Here is a 24,148-nt window from a genome sequence, read left to right as displayed (position 1 = left end):
TTTAGCGAGCAATAATGCGAGCCTTATAACTAATGTGCCAAGTATCACAAACATTTACAATCGCGAAAAGGCGTTTGTGATGGGGGTGGATAATTTACGATCCGGAGGTACAAGGAGCACATTTGAAATAATGGCGCCACTCGAAACTCGTTGACGGGCGGACACTGCACCATTCCGGATTGGGCCCAAGGAAGGTTATATTCCATTCTATTCGTTGATTTCATGTGTCCTGTCTCGAAACGAAGGTTCGGCCGACCAGATGTCCCGACAGGACACGGAAGCTCATTATTTGGCCCATCTTTTGTTTTGTGTTTTTCTGTGGGGGCAGAAAAGAAGCATATCATTCATTCATTCATTATTTTGCAGTTCTGGTTGCAGCTGAAACCTTCTTTGATCTTTCAGATTGGGGTGCATGAATCATTTTTTTGTTTTTTTTGCATGAATCTCCACACAGACAAAAAACAAAAAATGATGAGAAAGAAGAGCCAAATGTTGTCATGAAATGAATCGACCCCACCATCTCTTCTTCGTACAAATTGTGTTTCTGCTCGGAGAGAGAGAGAGAGAGAGAGAAAGCTAGCTTTCTTTCTGATCTTTGATTCCCAGCCATGGTTTGCTTCTCTGAAGATGATCAGGTAAAGTCCTGTGAACCTGCAGGCGGGGCTCGGAGCTAATCAATTTCTTCATCATTAATCATCATCACCACCACCGTTGTAGTTCTCACTGTCGTCCTCACCCTAATTGCCATCTCCATCACCATCTTATTCTTCTTAAGCTTTATTGTATTTGGTTTTTATCATCACCATCACCGTTGCCATCTTCTTATCCTTCTTGTAAATCCTCTTCTATGTTTTTCTTCCTTCTTCTTCTCAGGCCCAAGCTTCTTCCCACAGATCAGAAAATGCAGTGGTCGCCGGCGATCATATCTCCTTCCTGAAGTTTAAATACGAGCTTCAAAATCTCTTCTCTTCCGTAAAGAATCTTCGGGTAAGAAGGAGAAACTGAAGAAGAAAAGCCGATCGGTTACTTGTAGGCAAAAATCTTATGGAAAATGTTACTTGATGTTCTCATAATGGTTTGCCTGATGGTTACTGGTGCATAGGATAAAGAACTGTGTTCTCGACAAGATTTTCTCTCGTTAATGGAGGTATAGCTTGCCTTTCCTGTTCTGAACTGATTGTTTTAAGTCATGAAAAGATACAATGATGAAGAATTATATTTTCTGTGACAAGACTCTGTCTAGTTAATGAAGGTATATAACTTGTCTTTTCTGTTCCTCACGGCTCATTTCAAGTCACGAATGGTTATACTGATGAATAGTTACCATTGCAGCCGGATTTTGTCTTGTTAATAGAGGCATACATTGCCTTATCTCTCATTTTTAAGTCATGAAATAAAGAATGATCTCTCTCAGCATGATTTTGGGTTGTTAATCGAGGTGTAATTTGACTTTTCTGTTCTTTGCTGCCGATTTTAGTTATAAAAACTGTACATATTGGTAATAATATTATCTTCTAGGCTGGTTAATGGAGGTATATTCTGCCTTTTCTGGTCAACGATAAAAATCGAATTTTGTTTACAAAATTTCCTCTCTTTAATCGAGTTGTAGTATGTTTTTCTCTTCTGTTTTCGATTGCACCTTTTCAGTCATCAAATCCTATCAATGATAAAGAATTAATTTTCACTGTTTATTTTAACTGCTTGTTTTTGAAGTCATGAAAACCTATAATGCTAAAGGATTTTAATGTTCTGAAATTTTGTCATATGTCTATACTTGATTGAAGGATCCTATTATAAAATAATATTGTGTTGACTTAATTCTTGCAGAAACATAAGAAACTGGAGGCCGAACACAGCGAGATCTATTCTGTAATGCAGTCTGAGATCTCTTCAGGAAAAGAAGCCCATCAGAAGCTTGAAAACATGGTAAATTGGCCTTCTGTTGGAGTATCCAACAATGGATAAATTGGTCAAATGAAAGAAATGCTTGTGCCTAAGATTCCAACAATGGTAAATTGGCAACGAAAGTATGCCTCTTAGTGTACTCCAATAATGGCTGTGGACCTTCTCAAATATGTCTCTTAGTAAACAATATACACAATTCTCAAATATGTCATAAAATTGGAACATTGTAAAATTATTTCCTGGCCTCTTAGTGTTCTTCAGTAATGGCTGTGGAGCAACTCAAATATGTCTCTTAGTAAACAATATAAACAAGTCTCAAATATGTCATAAAATTGGAAGCTTGGAAAATTATTTCCTGTTTACTGTTGTAATATTAACTACGAGGATGACCTATATTAATTGTCATCAAAGGCTAGAGCTCATACTCTTTTCCGTAGAGTACTGCTCCTTGTATGCCATGGTCATACTTCATTGTCATGAAGCTCATGTCATTAACCTCGTGTTACTTGTATCTCATGCCAACAGAGTTCCAAGAGGTTTGAGAGAATAAGATTGCGCGAGTGAAAGCACTGACGTATATCTTATGTTTGACCTGTGCAATCCTACTATAAGAATACAAACATTCGTCATGACTTCTATAGGAGAAGGATAACAGAGGGGAGAGAGTAATGAAAGCATTTTCACAAAAAATGCTATAGATAGTTTCAGTGTTTCGAGGTTCACCAACATTTCAAGTAGCCCTTTGAGCAACAGGCTCTCGCATTTTATGGTGGGCCTTCAAGCATTGTTGGGATTCCAACATGCACTGCATTGCATGACCATTAATATATACATGGAAAAGCACAAACCCAAAGGTGCATACAACACAAAATGAAATGATGACAAGGAAGGATCTAGACTCTTTAGGAAACAAAACAAAATTGCCACTGAAGCAAACATTTGTTCAGATGATGCATTCGAGGACTTATCCTGGTCTCCACCTTACTTTGCTAATCAGCACATGTCAAGTATATTTCTATCTATAAAAATTGGAAGTTCTTTAGTGTCAATTCTACCATCATGGATGGATATAGGACTGTCATTCATTGGATTAGATAGTGAGATTGTGGAGAGTTTGAAAGGTGAGCAACAATGTTACATTCCACTGTTCTTGTTTGAACCCATACCAGTTAATGGTTAACAAGGAACCTTCAACGATCTGTGATTGTTTGCCATCTCATTTTGGTAGCTTGCCACTAGAAGCAATTTTCAATTGATTAAGAAATCTCGTTTTAAATAACATGGTAATCTATTCAGTATAGTTTCATTGATGCACAATATTAAGATAGTATATTAATATTTATAGGGATGCTAGAAGGGAATGTTTGTGCTGCCTATTTTGGCTTGTAAGATGGCTATAAATGATTATGATGATCTTTATGTGCCTCTCACATAAATCATAATATTCAATTAATACAAATTTGGAATGTTCATTGAATAGATTTCAGACCTAAGATGTGAAGCATCCTTAAGAGAGTCAGAAATTAAACATCTGAGGCAGGAAATCAAAGCATTGATGGACTCAAGAAATGAAGTGGCGGAAGACTTGAAGGTACTCTAATTGGATTAAGTTCTAATGCGTATAGTAGAACTAGTTAGGAAAAAGTGTACAAAATTCCTCACAACCTGAAGTTACATTACCAGGCTTATGAATTATGAAGGCTATGGGAATATTCAACATCTATTGTAGAGGTAGAATAGAGGCAATAGGTCAGCACTTGGATCTTCACATCTAAGTCTAGGTAGTTATACCATGATAGCAGCAGAAAGTAACTTTACGCCCAATAATACCTTTCCTTGGTGTAACGGTGTGGCATTAGCAGAAGTGTAAAACCATGTGCACATTTATCATAGACCATATTTTCTTGTCACTGTGAATTTAAAACATAAATTGGTGTTGATTTCTTCTACTGCTGGATATCTAATGGAATTGGACCATTTATATTCCCAACCGCTTGTGTTTGTGTCTTAGCTACGCATGAGTTAATGTTACAATCAAGCAGGAATTAGCATTGTTCTTGTTTTTTGAACTTGTTGTAGGGTATTTTTTGTCAAAATTTGATGATATTAATTTTATTTCTTCAACTTTTAATCTGCAGTTTTCAAATTACAGTTTAGAGTGTAAACTTCAGGAAAGAACACATGAACTGGCTATTCTCATGGAGAAACATGAAAGACATTCAATTCTACTGGAAGCTGTTGAAAATGAGGCATCTCTTGTGAGACAAGCTGTTGATGAGACAAATTCATGCATCAGGGAGAAAGAGGAAGAAGGCAAGCATTTATTGGCTGTCATCTAAACTGGTGAAAGTTCCTCTTAGGTTCCTGAAGCTATGTGGGATAGATTTTTAACAGCTTATGCAGCATTACAGTGATGGGATTAACAAGACTAGTTTCGAAAGTGCTTGGATTTGAGGATGCTTATGTGGGTTAGTTCTCAAGCTACCTTGAAATTATTGTTTATTCAATCAACATTGAAATATACTCAAGTTTCTTCCTCTTCTTTGATAATGGAATATGCATGTGCCATTGTGGATGTGTAATATCATAGCTGGCAAATTTTGCAGACAAAATAAGTCAATTAGAGCAGCAAATGAGAGACTCTTCAGCACACCTTTCAGAAAGGAATAAATTGATTATTACCCTGGAAGAAAAGCTTGCTGCTATATCGACTCATGCAATTGAGAGTGATCTAGCCATCATATCCATCTTATAGTCGCCACTTTGCCATCATACCGAGTTCATGGAAATATAAATTGCTAAGTCTTGGTTTTTATTGACATCCTTTACCTGGTTTCCTTAACATATATAACTGTAGAGAGAATCTTGAAATGAAAAGCAATCTTATTTTCAAAATGAATCAGGAAAAAGAGGTACCATCTGAGTTTAAGATACATTCTGTGCATGTCGCTTTTCTATTTTAAATGTAGCTATTGCAGTGTCTGCAATTGTTTGCTCTCAAACAAAATGCAATTTAATGGAAATCCTTGTGCAGAAAATAGCTTGAAACGAAAATTATGCTAAACATACAAATGAAGTGTGGCAATACATAAGATATGCTGTATAATCTTTCTAGAACAGTTATGCTAAAGCAGTATCCATGAAGTGGATTTTCCAGGCTTTTTTAGTTATTTACCATGTTAGCTGTAGGATCCACTCCTTTCGTGTACCAATAGTATATATTATTCTCGTTTATATATCAAGAAATTAGTTTTTCATGATAGCCAAATTCATATAAATTAGCTAACATGTGAGGATCACAAAGGTGGGCCAGCTTTATTTGATAACTTAAATGAGAGATTTTATCATCTCTAGTGAATGTATTGGATTGTCGGTAAGAGACCATGTATCACTATGTGCTCTATTAGAAGATGGATACTCAAGGGGTGTATATGACATGAACTTACCTTGGGATACTAGATACTGCACCTGAGAGTCAATTGATGTGTATGCTTCTGCAAAATATGATGGCTTCATTTTTTTTTTTGAGATGGTCATGTGAGGGATGTCAGAACTTTGCATTACCAGCAGAAGAATTAATATAGACCTTTATGTGGAAACTACAACTGTAGGTTTCCCTGGTAACATTCTTTTCTGAAGATAAACATTTTGTGTTACTTCGGAAGCTGCTTTTAAAGTTTCAAAATGTTTTTAGTTGTTAATAGACAGGTATATATTATTTTCTAAATATTGGAAGTTGGACAGTTCTATATTTAGATGATCCTATCTTCTTTCCAAGGTACTGCTTGAACGTATAAATAACTTGGAATATATGATTGGAAAGCTCCAAAAGGCATTAGCACAACAAGATGAAGCTATGGTGGAAGACAAAGAAGTCCAGACATTAAGCAAAAAAATTCATATACTTACTGAGAATTTAGCAAAGGTCTGCATAATATTGTGGGTAAAGTTTGGTACTAATAATCATATGGAAGTTTGCTCTCAAGTATCGTTTTGTTGCAGACAGAGAAAAACCTATCATTAGCTATTGATGACAATGATAAATTGGTAAAGGAATTGGAAGAACAAAAATCTGGGTATGTTGTGGTTTTGTGAGATGCTAAAACTAATAACTTGGAGCATAGTTACACTGCAGCACTCGTGCTTTTTGTTTACCCAGTTCTCTTTACAAACGGGTTGGTTCTTTTTAGTATGCAGTGCATAGCTCGGTCTCATTAGATTTCATTTGTTTAGTTACTTAGATATAATTGTTTTCCATAGCTTGGAGAAACACGGGGAGGGATTTTTATACATCTGGCTTGTTTTTCATGTGAACTGCCATCCATGGCAAATATTTGCTTCTCAATGTTAAAGAATAGTGCTTACAAGACATTGTAGATTTTGTCTGTATTCGGGTTTATTATACCCTCAATTCATCCTGTCCAATTGCCTTATGCATTGTTGGACTCTCCATGTGTCTTATTATGGTTGGGCACAATTTAAACACATAGTGACTGAACACTAGGATATGTAATGTTTTAGCTGCCAAGAATCACAGAATTTTTGTATGGGGCTGTCCTTACTCTAAAACGTATTTTCACAGGTTTATCACACAGACTCAATCATGGGAGGCTGAAAAACTAGCTTATGAAGAAAAAATACGTGCTTTAGAGGCCAGAATGGTCGACTATGAAGCATCATGCTTCAATAAAATGATGAAGGACCAGTATGTTGTGGAAGGTAGCCTCTCAACTGATGAGCTGATTGCTAATATTCATTGTTAAGATAAAAACATCCTGTGAAATAAAATTTGAATCTATAATACCCAGTCCTGGAAGGTAACCGCTCAATTGTTAAGCTGATTGCTAATATTCATTGTTATGATAAAAACATCTAGTGAAATAAAATTTGCATCTACAATACCCAGAAAAACAATTGTGAGGTGTGATTGTAAGTGAAGTGAAGAATGCAAATTTCGCAGATAGTTTCAAGTCAGCTGACAGCAAAAGTGGCTGCAAAGTTCAGTTGGTTAGGGATGAAGAGAGACAACAGGTAACATCAGAAATGATTCCAAACTGCAATTCAAGTTGTTGTGGGGAAGCACATGTTTTTTTGTCATGTTTGGAAGGTTAGAAATATTCTCTCAATGAAACATTATACAATCTCAAAGAATTTTGTTTTTTAATATATATAGTTTGTTTAATGTAAGCTACACGCTTCTTAAGAGTCATATGAAGAGCGAGGCCTTCTTAAGCACATGAGACTCGCCATTTTTTCCATTCTCATCTGTCGATCTGATATCCAGTAATGCAGCCTCTTTATATGACTTACTTCTATGGTGCTTTCTATTGTCCAGTCTTACCACATTGAGTCAGTAGCTCGGATATTGTTTTAGATAAATATGCTATTTCCTACTCAGAACTTGTTGTCTTGGATAAGTGAAAGTTGATAATGCTACTTTCTTTTTGTCATAAATAAACATTGCATTGCCAATAAGTTGTTGACTATTAACAGGATACCATAAAGGATCCCTTTTCAAGTACTGGGTATCTGGATGACATCATCTTTCCAGGTCACATGCAGCCATGGGAAGCAAGGTATTTATCTCGTTACCAATGCAGACATTCTTTTTTTATTGTCCACAAGAAGGCCAATTTTGACCTATCGGACCAAATCAACATACCATCTTGTATGTGACTCCTAAGAAGTGGGGTTACTACTCTAGAGTAAAAACACTACATGTCGAAAATAATGTATGCACATATGTGCTCACCCTTTGTGGTGGACATTCGTCTATGACACTTAGATTATCAGGCCTGTCTAACCAGTCACCATATTTCTTGCTAAGCATGTGAGAAGAGTTGTTTATTGAACACTCGATTTAGCTCTTTGAGACCCATGGCTCATGGGGGTCATAAGATGCGGTTGGATACATTCTGCCATTTTTACCTTGTATCGAGCCTGCTTAATGCCTCTAGTAATCTATCCTCGATTATCACATACTTCATAGCATTGCCTGAGAGTTCCGATGGGGAACATTATTTAAAACCATTTCATTATGTTTTAAACCTTTTACTCATTTTTTAAATCTTTCCATTTCATTGTGTTTTAAACCTCTTACTCATTTTTTAAATCTTTTCATTATGTCAAGCACCCGTGCCCATATATGCATGTTGAAAGTTTCTCATGTGAATCTGCAGATTAAGTATTTCTGCAAAACAAATCCAAGATGGAAATTCTGTCACAAGGCTTGATCTGAAGAACCATAAATCCAGAAATATTAGATCTATTTTAGAGCGATTGGGCCGGCCTCTAAATATCATCGGAATGAAGAGAATTCCAACTATTAATAAACCAATGACGATTGTGCTTAATAAATCTACAAACCCAGCAAGGCAGATAATACCTGATATAATTAAGTTAAATGAACTAACAAATAGTATAGTTGTTCTTGGAATTAATTTTGGACTATCGGAGAGCATGAACCGATACCCAAAACTAATCAGAACTGCCACGCAGCATGAAATTGATGAGTATCATCATGGAAACAGTAACAGAGGATCATGTATCGATACCGAGAAAGAGGATAAAGAATCAGAATATGGTAAGAAAACTAACCTTACAAATGATATTAAAGATGAAGATACGTCTATTACTTTTGTGAGCTGTGTAGGCTCCTCACACACATGAAGCCACTGATATCAAACATGAAAACACTATTAGTGTTTTGATGAAGACAAAAGAGATAACTCCACAATCATGGGCTCAGTGTAACTCTCTTACAAGATGTAAACTGAAACATCACACAACTTTTGTAAATCCTTTTTCAAAATTGTTTTCTCCTTTAGGTGTTGCCCAAAAGCTTGAAGACTAAGGATAACGAAAGATGTTTAGTTCAACTATGGTAAATGGAGAAATGTATAATTTTGTTTACATCGCAAAACACTCTACAATCTCATTAGTCATGCTTCTGAAGAATGTCTCATGGGTGTTTGGTAAAGTATTGAAAATTTAAGGGGGTGTTCTAGTGACAAATATTATAGATATTTGAGGAATAAGAACTAATAATATTGGCATCCATTAACATTTACAGTTTTGGTGGTGCCTTTGTCCCACAATGAATTGAGGTCTTACGACGGTCATATTCATAAGATCAACCTAACCTCAAAGTTTGTTTCACGTGGCTAATTCAAATAACGTGTCTAGTTCTCTTAGACATGAAGGCAGTGAAGTTTCACTATTGCATGTTATGGGAAGCACTAATTAGGTATGTGATAAGCATACACCTTATCGTCGAGCATAGAAATGTGTGTAGATATATATGACCATTATTGCATCAGAGGCAACACATGTTCAAGGTACGATAAGTCTGCATCTTTTTTAAGTGAAACCATAGGCTCTATGTTATTCCTAAACAAGAATAAGAATACAAAATTCATTGCCCCACTAGAATTTTAGTATCTAGCAAGTTCTCATGGCTAACAATGAGCAGTCATGACTAAAGATGTCAACCTTGGTGCATGCCCACACTTTAAGAATAGGAAAATGTGCTCACTGACCAACAAAATAGTATTGGCGTGTACACTTCCAAAGAAGCAACATCAATATATCAATATAAGAGCTAATAAAGGGCCACAAAGGCTACATTAACTGCTGTCTTATGTGATAACAACATATTATATAGTAAGTGCATGAGGCAAACATTTGCATCAAGACATTACTACCAACAACATCATTTGTGTCAATGATGCTCTATCTCCTCATCGACAAAGTTGTTCTTGAGCTAACTATTGTTGTCATAAGCCATAATCTTACACTTTCTCATCAGCTTGACCACTATTTTGTTGGTTTCTCTTTTGGTGTGAAGACGAAAGCCAAAAGGTTTTTGTGCTGCTTTGCATTATATGAGGAAAAGACCAACTGGGTCCAAATTGCCCACCACGGTGATGCATTAAAACCTTCTGAAATTTGCAAGGTTTAGAACCTCAACCTTATTAGTACAAACTACATTATTTCAACCTTGCTCATATCCAACAAAAAACCAATCCCCCCAAACAAAAAGCTTTCGAGAAAAATCTACTAATATGTTTGGATTGATACATAGATGGAAGGTGACTTGTCTTGAAAAACAAGGAAAAAGCTCATATAAACCGTCCATTTTCTTACTCTTCACTTGATAAGAAAAAATCATTGCGATCCTTTTTCTTTTCTTTCGAGCTCTCTTCCTTCATTCAAAACATCCGGCAGAAAAAAGAGGAAAAATGTACATATCAATACTCATGCTCGAGCTCTATACTCGAGCATGTAGATCGTCGGGCAGGAGTATCGGATGCCGCATCTTCGACCTCATCGGGAGTTAATAGACCATGAACACTACATCCATTCATTCTTGACTTATCAAATATGATATCAGGACTACTCTCAGTACAACTCTCTTGGAGGAAACAGGATTTGCTCCCACCTTCCAATAGGGCAGCATATTGACCCCTAAGCTCCATTATCTCTTTCGATCGCCTCGAATTCTCTTCGAGAAGCTTAAGGCTAGCATGGACAACTTTGTGCATTATCTTGCTAAGCTTTTCCCTCTCTTTTCCTTCATCTTTCCCTTGTCCTTCTTCTTCTTTTCCTTCCCCAATGCTCATGTTTGTCAGCTCCTCTGCATGCTGTTTCAATACATATTCCAATATATGGGGTTGGCTTACAAAAGAGGAGTTGCTAAGAGCTCTCTCTTTACATGGGGCGCTAAGCTTAGCTATGTCTACAAGACCCCATAGCCTTTGTTTCTCTTCTTCTTTTACTTCTTCATCTCCTTCAGCTCGAAAACCCACTCTTGAAAGGAGCCTCTCTATCCCTGCATAAAGCATATCGTGAGAATCTCGACACGAAGCTGGAAAAGCTTCGATGAAATAGATGAACTCTTGTGCAGAGATCGAAGAAGTTTCTATGAAACTCCATAGACACGCATCCACCTCGGTTGCTACTTCATCAATCTCTTCTTTCTTGACGTCTTCAATCTGTTTGAAATGCTTTACAAGAGCTAGCAGTGTCTTGGGTTCGAAATTATATGTGAGCAAATAATCATCTAGCTCATGTAGACTCCCACCAATTCTCTCTTCTAAGAAAGCTATATTGGGTGCTAGCTCTTTTGCCATGGATGGATCTGCTTTATTTATTAACAGCTCTCCATGGTGGAGCAAGCTACACCAATATTGCGAAGAGAGCTCAAGCCATGGCCTGTCAGAGGTCACACTTCTCTCTAACATCTTGGTTAAGAGAATCACAACCCAGCATCTTGCTCTATCTGTGCTACATTCAGACAGAATTGTGTTTTCTAGCCATCCTTTTACATTCCTTCCTTGCCTGCATTTGAGATTAGGGTTTACTTCACCATTGACAAGATCTTCAATTACTTCTCGCACATACTGATCTGGCAAGGAAGCCATTCTGACAATGGTATCAGTCAGCACTTGGCACGGAGAGCTCTGCCATGACCCATCATTACTTAGAGAAATAGGTGCAGATAGATACTTTGTTTCTAGAAAAGCTTTTGTACAAGATGCAGAGATGACCTTTAGGCATCTGGTTTCCATGTATTCATCTACTGGGGCATGAAGTCTTTTGTGTTGCTGAAGAAAAGCTATGGAAGATCTCCAATTACGGAATATGTTCAAGTAAACGAACTTTTTGGTACTGTCTTGAAGCTCCACCATGCCCAGATACTGAGCCACAGCTCTGATTTTAGCCACATTCTGCAGTGTAAAAATGGGCTTGATAAGGTAACAAAAATCTACTGCTGCAGAGAATCCTTCTACCCCACCAGGAATTGAACCTAAGTCTATAATTCTTCGTAAAGAAGAAGAAGAAGAAGAAGAAGAAGCAGAAGAAGAACTAGGGTTTGGTAAGTTCCTGAAATATAAGGTTCCATTGAGGAGCGGTAGTGTGTGTAGATTGAATTCTTGACCTTCTACAAGTATGGTTATGTCACTGAATTCCCCAGTTCTCCTTACTCTCTGAAGCCACCCACTGAAGCCCCCTCCACACTCTTTCTTTGCCATGGATGCAAACAATTTTATGTGGGTGATAAAGTTCAGGGCTTAAGGGAATAGGATTTCAGGGTTAGGGCGTAAGGCTTAGGCTTAGGCTTAGGGTTTAGGGTTTGAGGTTAATGTGTATATACATTTGTCTGTAAGGAAGAAGTGTAGGGTTCTGGGAGGATAAAGAGAGAGAGATAGATCAGAGAATTTGACACTATGGAGGAGAGGCTCAGCAGCTTGATGGATGATTCCTCTCAGTCTCAGTCTACTTCTGTCTCAACAAAGTCTTCTACATTTTCCCACATTGAGTGGAGGATGAAGAAAAGAAGAGAAAAGAAGAGAATGGGAGAGTGTAGGACATATAAAGCAAGCATCAATCTAATCATCCATATGTTCTCTTCTTCATTTTCTTTCTTCTCTTTCTCTATATTATAAATTTATAATACATATAGCATTATATGTATGTATGCCATACGATACCCACCTCCAAAAGCATTCATCCCAAGAGCTCCCATTTCGCGATTCGAACCCAGCACCTATTTATGACCATGAGACACAGTCATTGACTTGGTGTGACATAAAAGGATATGGTTATCGGAGTACTCGCACCTTACTTACCCAAAGTCATTGGAGCTTTTCTTGGGGGTTATGGTCATGGGTAGCTATATTGCGGATTAAGACCACGATTATTCCTGTATTTGAGGATTAGGACCTAGATATGAGCCACCATTTTGAGGCCCCATATGTACAAGAATGTTGGAATCATAGTTTTAACTAGCTAGCTAGCCACGTGAGGTTGGGAATGACGTTGTTATTGATGGCCCCCAAAGGCACATTCGAGAAGTTTCAAAGCTTTCTTCCCCCTATGTGGATGGAGCTTTTGTAGGTATGTATATGAAGCATGCCTAGCCTAGCTAGATGTGATGGTACAAGTTTTCGCTTAGCTATCTGTCTCTTTGCCATGAAGCATCAAAGTCATAAAAATGGGAGAATCCAAGTTCGATCCTTGCCATGGGCTCAACCCATCTCATTGATCCCCCTCCCCCAAATAATGAATTGGTTCCCTGAGAACCTCTTTCTATCTTTTCTTGTTAAGAGAATGTGAGTAAACTGACATTTCCATGAGCCCACATGTCCCCATGACCCCTAAGTTTGTGTCGACACTTTCACCATGTTGTCGCTTGCAAATATCCATCACAATTCATTCATGATCCTTCCTTTTTTGATGCTTTACAATCCTGAGGGATGCATAGTTCTCCAATTATGGGTATGGGTTGCTCTCAAAACACGCTTCTACTCATTTGGCCGACTCTACCTTATCACATGTCATGTCATCAATGGACAAGAAATATAGTGGTAAAAGTTGTATGCCATGGTTTGTATAATGTACAATTGCTATAACCATAATTGCATGGGTGTATAAATATCACGTGGAATCACCTTGGGTTTACTTTATGTCACTTCATGAAGTATATCTAGATTCAATATGCATTCGAAGACAACATGCGACATAGGTGGGCATCAATGAATTTGAAGTGTGACCATGAGCCCTAGTTATATATTATATGTATCCTTTGGTGGGCCACAAAGAGTTCAAATATATAGTCTTTGGTATTTGTCAAATCATGCTTTCTAGCATAAAATGCTTAATGACATGCATCCTCATCATGCAAGTTACAAGTTACATGTTTTGGTTAAATACTCAAAAGGTATCCCTCACATAAGTCAAATAGAAATTTGTGATTGTGTTAGTTTCAAGAGTGATCACGTGTCACCATGGAAATATACTTTCACTCAAGGTTTCCTTTTCAAGTTGTGCTTCTTATGCCTTTGAATACTTGTTGCTCTATTAATTGCTCAAGCACCATAAAAGGTTTGTTGAAAGGAGGAATTACCATAATCTAGCTAGTACAAAATGGTAGCCACATCTTTTATACTTGAATAATAGTAGGGTATTATAGTCACGTCATTGTTAAATAGACTTTGAATGCATAGACATGAGTCATGACTCATGAACCCAATTTAGTACCCAACATAACAACCTAAGACCGTTCCCTCGGGAATTGCACACAATTGATGGGGGCTTGATGGTGGTATTGCAAGGCGCATCAATAACTTTACACGGTGGAAACTTGAAACCATACCCATTGAACAATGTTGCATCATATAGACATCAATAGACGTAAAGGGAAAGAGCAATCATTATTATATTGCATGTTCACAATCTTTGACACCATGCCAAAGTTTTTAATTCTATTTACACACCTACCTATCTTCTTCCCTTCGGTTATTCAAGATATAACTTCGTGAAGAAATGAAATGGAGTTATATTTCTCGAGAGAGAAAAGGACCAGACACAAAAAATGGGAAGGTTTCATGACAAATTTGTTTTTTCTCCTTTAGTCATCGAGGTATCAAAAAAGAAAAAGAGTGTCCTATTAGTTCAATTAGGGATAGTTATAGCAGAGGGAGTCAAGTAGATCTGAAAAAAAATTAGATGGTCTTGAAATTTAGGTCCACATGACACATCCTTTTATATGAGTGTGTTCTTGGTTGCATTGTTTTTCAGCTTTATGCATGTGCATGAAAATTCACGCTACCTCGAACTAGGGGTAAATTTCATTTAAGTTGAACGTTACTTTGGTTGCCTTTGGAATTCGTATTCTTTTGCAACTTTCAACTTTTTGTTCAATGTTTTCTATAACAAAACATAAATTGATACAACTTGTAAGCTATATAAATCCACATGTTACCACATGATTTCCTTCCAACTTAATAACAAGTGGTTTATAAGCCGGAGGTATTCATTATTTTGTAAAAGAAGAATTGTATCAAGCTATACTAGATTCACACTCATTTGTGTGTTTCCCTACTTATATGATATGTTTATGTTTGCACAAAGTGCACATTCACCCCCTATAGGTAATACATCAGCATGTAATAAATATGAAATTTGCCGTCTTTCCACTCAAGTCCGCAAAACTGCTTGCCTTATATATATGTATAAATATATTCTCTACTAAAACTTTTTGTTCTAACCTTGTGCATGTGACATTTATTAAGGTTCTCCATTTTTGTGGTAATTTAGATAGTCTTCCATGGTCTCTCTCTCATAATCAATATGGTTCATTAAAGTTGCCATCTCTTTGCCATGGGAAATGTGTCAATTTGTCGATATCAAACATCCATATAGATGATAAAAGAAAGTGTGGCCAAAGCTTATCTTCTAGCATATCAAGCTATGTGGTTTGAAATTGATCCTTAGTTAAGGTTATAATTTGGTGGTTGTCACAAAATAATCCCTCATCATAATTTGATCCCCATTGAATCTCATACACACATGTGAATTGACCATTTATAACTTACGTCTATTAGTAGGAGGTTCCACATGCAATGTTCCATAAAGCAAATGCACCATAAATAAGAGAGAGATGGTTGTATGAAACATTGATACAAAGAATTGAGGAGAAATAGATTTTTGCATTTGGTACCACCGAATAAATGATGCTCCATACGCCCTCTTTTGAGATCAAGTTGTTCTTGTTGTTTTGTGATGATAAAATGTACTTAAAAAAGAAAGCATGTGTGTATGTGTGCATGTTTACAGCCATGCCTTTCCTATCTGGCCGTACCAATGAATTTCCCATATCATAAGCAACACTAATGAGCAACCTTTACATTTGTGCAAGTTATTGGTGAAACACAAAGAGACTCACACACGTGGTGAAGTGCTCATACATAGAAAAACCCACACATACAATGAAGCATTTGGGTGCTCAAGTTGCAAACACGCGGAAATGAATGCGCACATGCACACATAGTATATCAACAAACAAGCATCATGAAATGTAGACATGAAAGGTGCACATGTAGGAGGGTGAAATTGCTCACAATGTGTAAAGTTTTTTGCGCAAAATTTAAGAGTTGTTCACATTGACAATGATATATTCATGCTCATTGTGGGAATTAGATGATCAAAAGTAGAACTTCTATGCAACCATACTCATTCTTACTCACTCTTTGGCTAGTTATTCTCAATTAATTTCATAGCCACTTCTCCCTCACTCCTTTTTTTTTTTTTGGAAAAAAAATAAAAAATGAAGAGTGTGGTGCAATAGTTATTATTTATTAACTTAAAGAAGAGAAACAAATTGAGATATCGGGGAGATGAGTGTAGCTTAATTAGTAAGATGGTTTGAAGAAGATCATGTTGTCATTCTCATTGTTGTGGAAATTTGTGTCGAATACGAGTGTATAATGGCCGTATTCACATTGTCCCTTTGGACAGCCCAAGTTTGGGTCATTTCTGTAAATAGCATAAAGGGCAGTTGCCCTAGGATAGTCACTATATAAAGTGACTTTGTAACCTTTAGTAAAGGTTGGTTGTTATTTTTGTAACTGTTGTTATTGAAATATAATTGATACGTTGTGTGTGTGTGTGTGTCTCTCTCCCTTTGTGTCTATCTTGCTCGTGCATACACATGATCTTCTTCATCACGAATGTTGCTTGCACTTCCGCATTGACAGCCTTGTCCCCAACATTTGGTATCAGAGCGTTGGAGGTTCTTTAACCCGCTGCCGGCCGTCATCGCACAACACAACATTCTGTTTTCGTTTTCTTTGAAGAACAGAGAAGGGAGAAGAAAAAGACAAAGAGCTCGCATCTCACTGTGTTAAATCACAAATTGGAGTAAGCCAGTCGGTTGTACTCTATTCCTGTGATTGTAACCGCTTGAGGGGAGCTCCTTGAGCAACAACCGACCCAATCGTGCTTCATTCAGTTAAACAACATCCGAATAGGTCATCGGACGCTATTCACCCGCTTGTTGTAACCACCCGCTGCAGATTGGTCTCCCGGCAACAACCACTTCATGCTTCACTCGGCTGATCGACATTCGGGAGGATTAGTTGGAGTCATCGCTGCAATCATCCGAAGCAAAATCGGCCCAAACAATCGGTTTCGCGTAATCGGTATTCGGCATACAATTGGAAGCTAACCGGGCTCACTCCGACTAAGCAACATTCGGGAAGACCAGCCGGTTCTGTCCCTCAAGTTACCGGAGTCACTTCGAGCAAGTTCAGCAACAAGTATCTGAAACCAAACCGACTTGGGTTCAAAACCGACTAGAACGATATCGGGTGAGCCGACTGGCTGCACCCCACTAAGGTTTGTAGTCAACTCCGAACCGAGTCTTACCAACCGAAATTGAAGCAGATAGCATCAACATCCGGCTCATCGGAGATGAGTCTAAGGAGGTTAGACGGTTCGAACTTTAACTTCTGGAAGGAACAAATGCAGGACTATCTCATAGTCAAGGGTCAAATAGACCCGATTGAGAATGAAAATCCTCCAGAAGCATACAAGGCAAACGAGTGGCTAAAGCTGGACAAAATCGTCCGCGCCACGATTCGGATGCACTTGTCGGAGTCAGTGTACTTCACTGTGCAATCATGCACGACAACGTTTGAACTTTGGAAAACACTGTCGGAAACTTATGAAAAGAAGGTTGCCGCAACGAAGATGTACCTGATCCGGCTCCTCTACAACTTGCGGATGAAAGAATCCGATTCGGTTCAGGCACACCTCAATGAGTACGAAAGCATAAGCTCCCAAATCTCGTCTCAGGGGACGGCAATTGAGGATGAACTCAAAGCAATGATACTCATGAGTAGTCTCCCCTCTTCATGGGAAACTTTCGTCACAACCGTGTGCAATGCTTCAACAACTGCCGTTAAGTACTCTGAAGTCACGAGTGCAATCCTGACTGAAGCAGCTCGGAGAAAGTCTTTCACCAAAGACTCGGCAGATGAAGCTTACGTAGTACAAGGTTTGATCGACCGATCGAACAACCGGGGAAGAAGTTCTTCCCGACCACCGAATAATCAGCGAAGCGGAAGCAAGTCTCGAGACAACCGAATCTGCAACTACTGCAAGAAACCGGGACACATCAAAGCCGACTGCAGGGCACTCAAAGCAAAAATCGACAAAGCTCAGAGAGCGGATCAGAAGAGTAGCAGGCATGAGGAGGTCAACTACGTCGGCTCTTTAGCCGAAATTTTGACGACCAACCCGAACATACTGTCCATAGAGAACCCAGTCGAATCAGAAGTTCTGCTTACGATTGAGGAATCGAGCACATGGCTCCTGGACTCGGGCGCATCGTATCATGTGACACCTCACCGATCTTAGTTTCGGCAATACTCAGATCGACACTCCGACTGAGTTCGAGTCGGAAACTTGCAGCACTCTGCTATAATCAGAATCGGCACCGTAGAGCTCAATCTTCCAGGAGGCTCTACACTCGTACTACACAATGTTCAACACGTTCCTAAGCTTTCAAGACCCTTGATCTCAGTCGGACAACTTGACGAAGCCGGCATACGTGCCAGATTTTCATCAGGAGGGTGGACACTCCACAAAGGGAACCTCTGGCTTGCTCGAGGACCAAAGGTACATTCCTTGTATCCTTTATATGTCACACTCAAAGAGGCTGACTTATTTTTGGTTGATATCCCCGTGTCATCGTTATGGCACGGACGACTTGGACACCTCAGCAAGGCCGGCATAACGCACCTATCCAGAGCCGGTTACATCCCCAAGCTCTCTTTCTCCGATCACCATTTCTGTGAGCATTGCTAGTACGACAAATAGGTAGCCACATCACACCCGACATCAACACCAAGAGAATCGAGCCCCCTCAATTTAGTCCACTCGGACGTCTGTGGCCCGATGCTACATCAATCTCTCGATGGTGCTTCGTACTTCGCCAATTTCATTGGCGACTCAACTCGGAAGGTGTGGGCTTATCCCATCAGAACCAAAGATCGGGTGTTCTCGATCTTCTCCGAATGGCTTGCAATGGTCGAAAATCAGACCGGTCGGAAACTAAAATGTCTCCGAACCGACAATGGAGGAGAATTCAAGTCTGAAGAATTCGTTAACTTCTGCCGGGAACGCAGCATTCGACGTGAATATACGGCACCCTATAGTCCGGAGCAGAACGGAATTGTTGAACGCATGAATCAGACGATTCAAGAACGCGTAGTATCCATGCTCCAACACTCTGGACTGTCGGATGCCTTCTGGGCGGAGGCTCTACTTACGGCAGTACACATAATAAATATGTCGCCAAGTAGACCTCTAGGACTTCAAATACCTCAGGAAATATGGACCGGCACGGCAATAACTTGAATTATGACAAATTGAGGATCTTCGGTTGCGAGGCGTATGCTCTCATACCGAAAGACCGCCGGAAACTCGAACCAAGGTCATGGAAATGTGTTTTTCTTGGATATGGACCTGATGGCGAGATCGGATATCGACTCCGGGACCCCGAGCACAGACAAATCGTCTGAAGTTCAGACGTCATGTTCAACGAGTCAACTATGCATAAAACAACCGAAAGGCTTATTGAAGTCCGAAGAGTAATATTTTCCGAACTGCCAACCCTTCATGCCGGCCCAGCCCACAACACGAGATCAGTTTCACGGGTAACCGACAACTCTCGCACCGAATCCACCGATTCGGCACAGCCGAATGGCTCGACTCCCGACCATCCGACATCGACACCCGGTGCAACTAGTCCAGTCATACCTCGTAGATCCGAGAGACTGTCGCAACCTCCGGAGAGGTACTCTCCCGGAATTTTCTTTACCGACACCGGCGAACCGACGTCTTACGAAGAAGCATCGGCATCTGCCCATTCAGCCACATGGCATCTGGCAATGGAGTCAGAAATGCACTCCATTCGGGCAAACAAGACTTGGGACTTGGTCGAATTACCGAAGAATCGACGTGTTCTTCCATGTAAGTGGGTTTATCGACTAAAAGAGACGTCCGACTCGACCACCCCTAAGTACAAGGCCAGATTAGTTGCGAAGGGCTTTAGACAAGAATATGTCGTCGACTTCGACGAAATCTTTTCACTAGTGGTGAAAATGACGACCCTTCGTTTCATGCTCGGCGTTGTGGCCGCCAACAACTTAGAGCTGATTCAGCTAGATGTCAAAACGACATTCCTCCACGGTGACCTACAAGAGGAAATCTATATGGAGCGGCCGAAAGGCTTTGTGGAATTCGGCCAGGAACATCTAGTCTACCGACTCAAGAAGAGTCTCTATGGCCTGAAACAGGCACCCCGACAGTGGTACAAGAAGTTCGACGACTTCATCCAATCGGTCGGCTTCTCAAAGAGTGATGAGGACCATTGTCTCTTCACCAAAACAGCTCAAGATGGGTCTCCCGTCTTCTTCATCATCTACGTGGACGACATGCTACTCTCCGGTCGGCATGCCGGAGAGCTCACCGAACTCGTTCGGAAACTGCGGTTGAAGTTTACCATGAAGGACCTCGGTCCGGCAAGACACATACTCGGTATGAAGATTAGTCGGCATCGCGATACGTGAAAACTTTTCTTGTCTCAAACCGACTACATCGGACGTGTCATGGAACGCTTCAACATGCACTCGACCAAGTCTGCTTCAACCCCGCTCCCCATCAACCTTCGGCTATCTCAGCGAGACTGCCCGACATCCGGTCCGGAGGGGGAAGATATGAAGTCGGTACCGTATGCACTGACAGTCGGCTCCCTTATGTACGCGATGGTCGCGACACGGCTTGATATTTCTCACGCCGTAGGAGTCGTCAACAGATTCATGCACAACCCCGGCCGATCGCACTGGAACGCAATCAAGCATGTGTTCAGATATCTAGCTGGCACAAAAGACCACGACATACTTTTCGGCCCGAACTCAACCTCAGGCGTAGTCGGTTACACCGACTCGGACTTCGACGACTGTGTGGACAGTTGGAAAACAACAACCAAATACTGTTTCAAATTCGGCAATGGAGCAATCTCGTGGAAGTCAAAACTTTAGGAGTGTAAAACCACCTAAACGACCGAAGCGGAATATGTAGCTGTGTCCGACGCAGCAAAAGAAGCTTTATGGCTCGGTCGGTTGGCGCACACGTTTCGACAGGTCGACTCCGACTCGGCTCCAGTTGTCTACAGCGAAAGTCAGGGTGTTGTTGCCTTGTCAAAAAATCCGGTTCACCACAACGCCTCTAAGCATATCGACGTTCGATATCACTTTGTTCGGGACTGCGTCATTTCAGGGGAAATCGGTCTCGAGAAGATATCCACAATCGATAATGTCGCAGATGGAATGACCAAGTGTCTTTCGGCGGATCGTTTCCGGTCCCTTTGGCACCAAATGGGCGTAACGAAAAATCGGTCCAATTAAAGTCGGACACACAGCACAAGATGGTTTCGGACCACCAACATCGGTTCTCTGAGGATCGGCTTCAACTCTTCCGACCCGACCGGTTCGGTCCTTTGTCTTCGGATCTTGCCGACTCTGACAAAACCGATCTATTCGATAAACCTTGTATATATATATACTTGTAATTCTTTAGATAACCCATGTATACGCCCATTACGGGGGAGTGTCGAATACGAGTGTATAATGGCCGTATTCACATTGTCCCTTTGGACAACCCAAGTTTGGTTCATTTTTATAAATAGCATAAAGGGCAGTTGCCCTAGGATAGTCACTATATAAAGTGACTTTGTAACCTTTAGTAAAGGTTGGTTGTTATTTTTGTAACTGTTGCTATTGAAATATAATTGATACATTGTGTGTGTGTCTCTCTCTCTCCCTCTGTGTCTATCTTGCTCGTGCATGCACAAGATCTTCTTCATCACGAATGTTGCTTGCACTTCCGCATTGACAGCCTTGTCCCCAAAAACTTGCACGTGCATATGAAATGTGAGCAAAATCACTAGGGTGCTAAACCAAGGAAGTCAGGGTTGAGAATGTTGTTTATAGTGTTTGTAGAAGTTGAACAATTACGATGATATGTAATAGTATGCATGTGCCCAATAACTTTCCACTCATTAGCTATGAGGGCTTTTTGTATGGTGCGCATAAGATCATCTCTATGCATGGATGCATGCTGTGAAATTTTTGGTTTTAGTCAGTCCTTGTATGATAATAGAGCGAGTGAGAGTGTGTGTGCCCAAGAAGGTGTGGAAATGTGTGTTCGTTTATGGAAGTCGTGTTTGTGTATTTTTGTGCATGTATGTGTGCAATTATTGTTGAATCCATGAATGTATGTGGGTATATGTGCAAAGTTGCATGTAGGGGTGAATGCATCGTTTCTTTTAATTATTTGTGTGCTCATGTTTTTGGCTATACGTGTTCTAGGTGTAGATGAATGTAAATGAGGGAGGTTTAAAGTTTGTTACAATGTGTGTGTGGTGGTAGTTCATATTTTGCTAGGTTTGTGTATGTATGAATGAGCTCAAACAAAAGTGAATAATAGTGTGAACTCTAGGCCCAACATCGAGCCTAAGGTCAAGTAGCAAGTTCGGTGAAATCAAGAGTGACGTTGAGGCAACTCCATGTTGACCCTTCTCCAATGATAGAACAACACTATCTTGATCAAAATGTGCTAGACTTTGAGTAGAAACACTCCTTGATGAAGCTGCATTGTTGTGTTCTTCAATAGGTTCCTACATCGTGTAGAAGCTTTGCATGATAAAACTCTTTGAGTTCTATCATGGGCAACTAACCACGATGAGACCTATCATGGTATGCATTCACACCACAACACATTGCATGGAAGCTCTACATGATAGAAATCTTTGAGTTCTATTATGGCCAACTAACCATGATATTCTCCCAAGGAAGGATGTTGACAAGTTGATGGTTTTCCACGGAGGAAAGATGTGAATTCCTTCATGTGGGACTACACAAGGTTGAACATGAGAGAACTTGGGTTCTTTAATGTTGTCTCTTGAAAAGGAAAAGAGTTTACATATAGAGAGACCAATATTGACCCATGGGGCCTAAGTACACAAGTTTTCTTGATGTGTATCTCCTTCCTAAGAAGGGATATTCATACTTTGAAGCACAAAGTCTTGATGTGTGAAAAAAAGTGTTGACTACATGGTGTATGTGTGTATGTATTTGATCATTTTTCATGCAAGACTGAAGAACATGGTGTCCACCCCCTACATTTTGCATGCCCACAATGGCCCTATAAACTAAGGAAAAAAGTGTATCACGAAAAGGGGGGCAAGGTTGGAGAGAGAGTGAGTGAGAGAATTTAGAATTTTTTTATTGTCCATAAAGAGGCCAGTTTGACCTATGGGACCAAAGTATACATGTGTTCTTGATATGTGTCTCCGCCCTAAAAAGGGGTAGTCATACATTGAAGCACAAAGTCTCTATGTGTGAATAAGGCATACACATATGAGCTCAACTTTCTTGGTGGTGTCTTAAGTATGGCACTTAAGTTATAACTCCCTCTTAATATGTCAACATATCTTGAACGAATTGCACTATATACCGTGCATGTGAAGAGCAAGTGACATTCATCTTCTACCATGCCTTCAAATTCGCTACATTTTGATACCATGATGCAACTTCAATACCTAACTTGTGAGATCGAGTGTGAAGTAGTGTGAGGGCTCTATGAGCATTAATACTCATATTAATAATGAGATAAGGTTGGATACGATCAATAAGCATTTTCGCATTATATTGAGACCAACATTCAAGGTTGACATTTGCCATGTAGTATTCTAGCTTTGTCTTGTTAGCATTTTCCCACTTCATCCTTAATGATTTCACCAACCTTTCTTGCATTATTACATAATGCATAGCATCGCCCAAAAGCTCTAAAAGATTATCCACGCCACATCTTTGGAACCATTTTCTTATGTCAACAACTCAACCGGATGAGAGAATTTTACTCTTATGATTCTTTTTAGCTTACATCCAACATTCCAAGCAAGATGTGGTAATCAATGATTCAACATATTCTTGACTTTTGTAATGTATCTATATACTCTTTGGAGTGCCAATACCTATATGGGCCGAACACCTGTTTCCAAGAGCATATCCTAGTATGAGGTAGTGCATTTAACTCCTAATTGCCTCCTTAAAAACATATTTTGAATTTTCTCAATCTCATCCATGCATTAAGAGAGATGATGTCACCCCATACTTCTACTCCATATAGCAATACTTGAGTTACCATGGCATTGAATAACATTAGTTTAACTATATACATACATACATACATACATACATACATACATATATATACAGAGAGAGAGAGTAAATTAAACATCTTTTTAGAATCCATAGAGAGGCCAATATTGACCCATGGGACCTAAGTAGACAAGTTTCCTTGATGTGTATCTCCTTCCTAAGAAGGGATA

The 24,148-nt window shown here is 39.6% G+C and overlaps 3 protein-coding genes across 3 annotated transcripts; 2 read left to right on the top strand and 1 right to left on the bottom strand.

Moving 5' to 3' along the window:
• Positions 1-481: 481 nt before the first annotated feature.
• Positions 482-4,645, top strand: LOC147858644 (uncharacterized). Its single transcript, XM_087325284.1, has 8 exons — positions 482-529; positions 563-635; positions 874-987; positions 1,103-1,147; positions 1,828-1,926; positions 3,386-3,496; positions 4,044-4,373; positions 4,512-4,645. Exons 2-7 carry the CDS (start codon positions 609-611, stop codon positions 4,242-4,244), a joined length of 597 nt encoding a protein of 198 aa, XP_087181410.1. The 5' UTR covers positions 482-529; positions 563-608; the 3' UTR covers positions 4,245-4,373; positions 4,512-4,645.
• LOC147858643 (uncharacterized) lies at positions 4,601-8,641 on the top strand. The gene is made up of 7 exons (XM_087325283.1): positions 4,601-4,817; positions 5,684-5,830; positions 5,908-5,981; positions 6,488-6,624; positions 6,866-6,936; positions 7,399-7,481; positions 8,085-8,641. The coding sequence occupies exons 1-7, from the start codon at positions 4,776-4,778 to the stop codon at positions 8,572-8,574; spliced, it is 1,044 nt and encodes a 347-aa protein (XP_087181409.1). The 5' UTR covers positions 4,601-4,775; the 3' UTR covers positions 8,575-8,641.
• A 1,164-nt stretch (positions 8,642-9,805) lies between these two features.
• Positions 9,806-12,175, bottom strand: LOC147858642 (phototropic-responsive NPH3 family protein NPY4-like). The gene has a single exon (XM_087325901.1). It carries the CDS (start codon positions 11,937-11,939, stop codon positions 10,155-10,157), a length of 1,785 nt encoding a protein of 594 aa, XP_087182027.1. The 5' UTR covers positions 11,940-12,175; the 3' UTR covers positions 9,806-10,154.
• Positions 12,176-24,148: the final 11,973 nt, after the last annotated feature.

Source organism: Azolla caroliniana, unplaced genomic scaffold (genome assembly GCF_043228905.1).
Source record: "Azolla caroliniana isolate FFs.n. ecotype wild unplaced genomic scaffold, voAzoCaro1.0.p SCAF_10, whole genome shotgun sequence".
In the NCBI taxonomy this organism is placed as follows: domain Eukaryota; kingdom Viridiplantae; phylum Streptophyta; class Polypodiopsida; order Salviniales; family Salviniaceae; genus Azolla; species Azolla caroliniana.
Note: the sequence above shows the minus strand (reverse complement) of the source record. Positions and strands in the feature narration are given on the sequence as shown.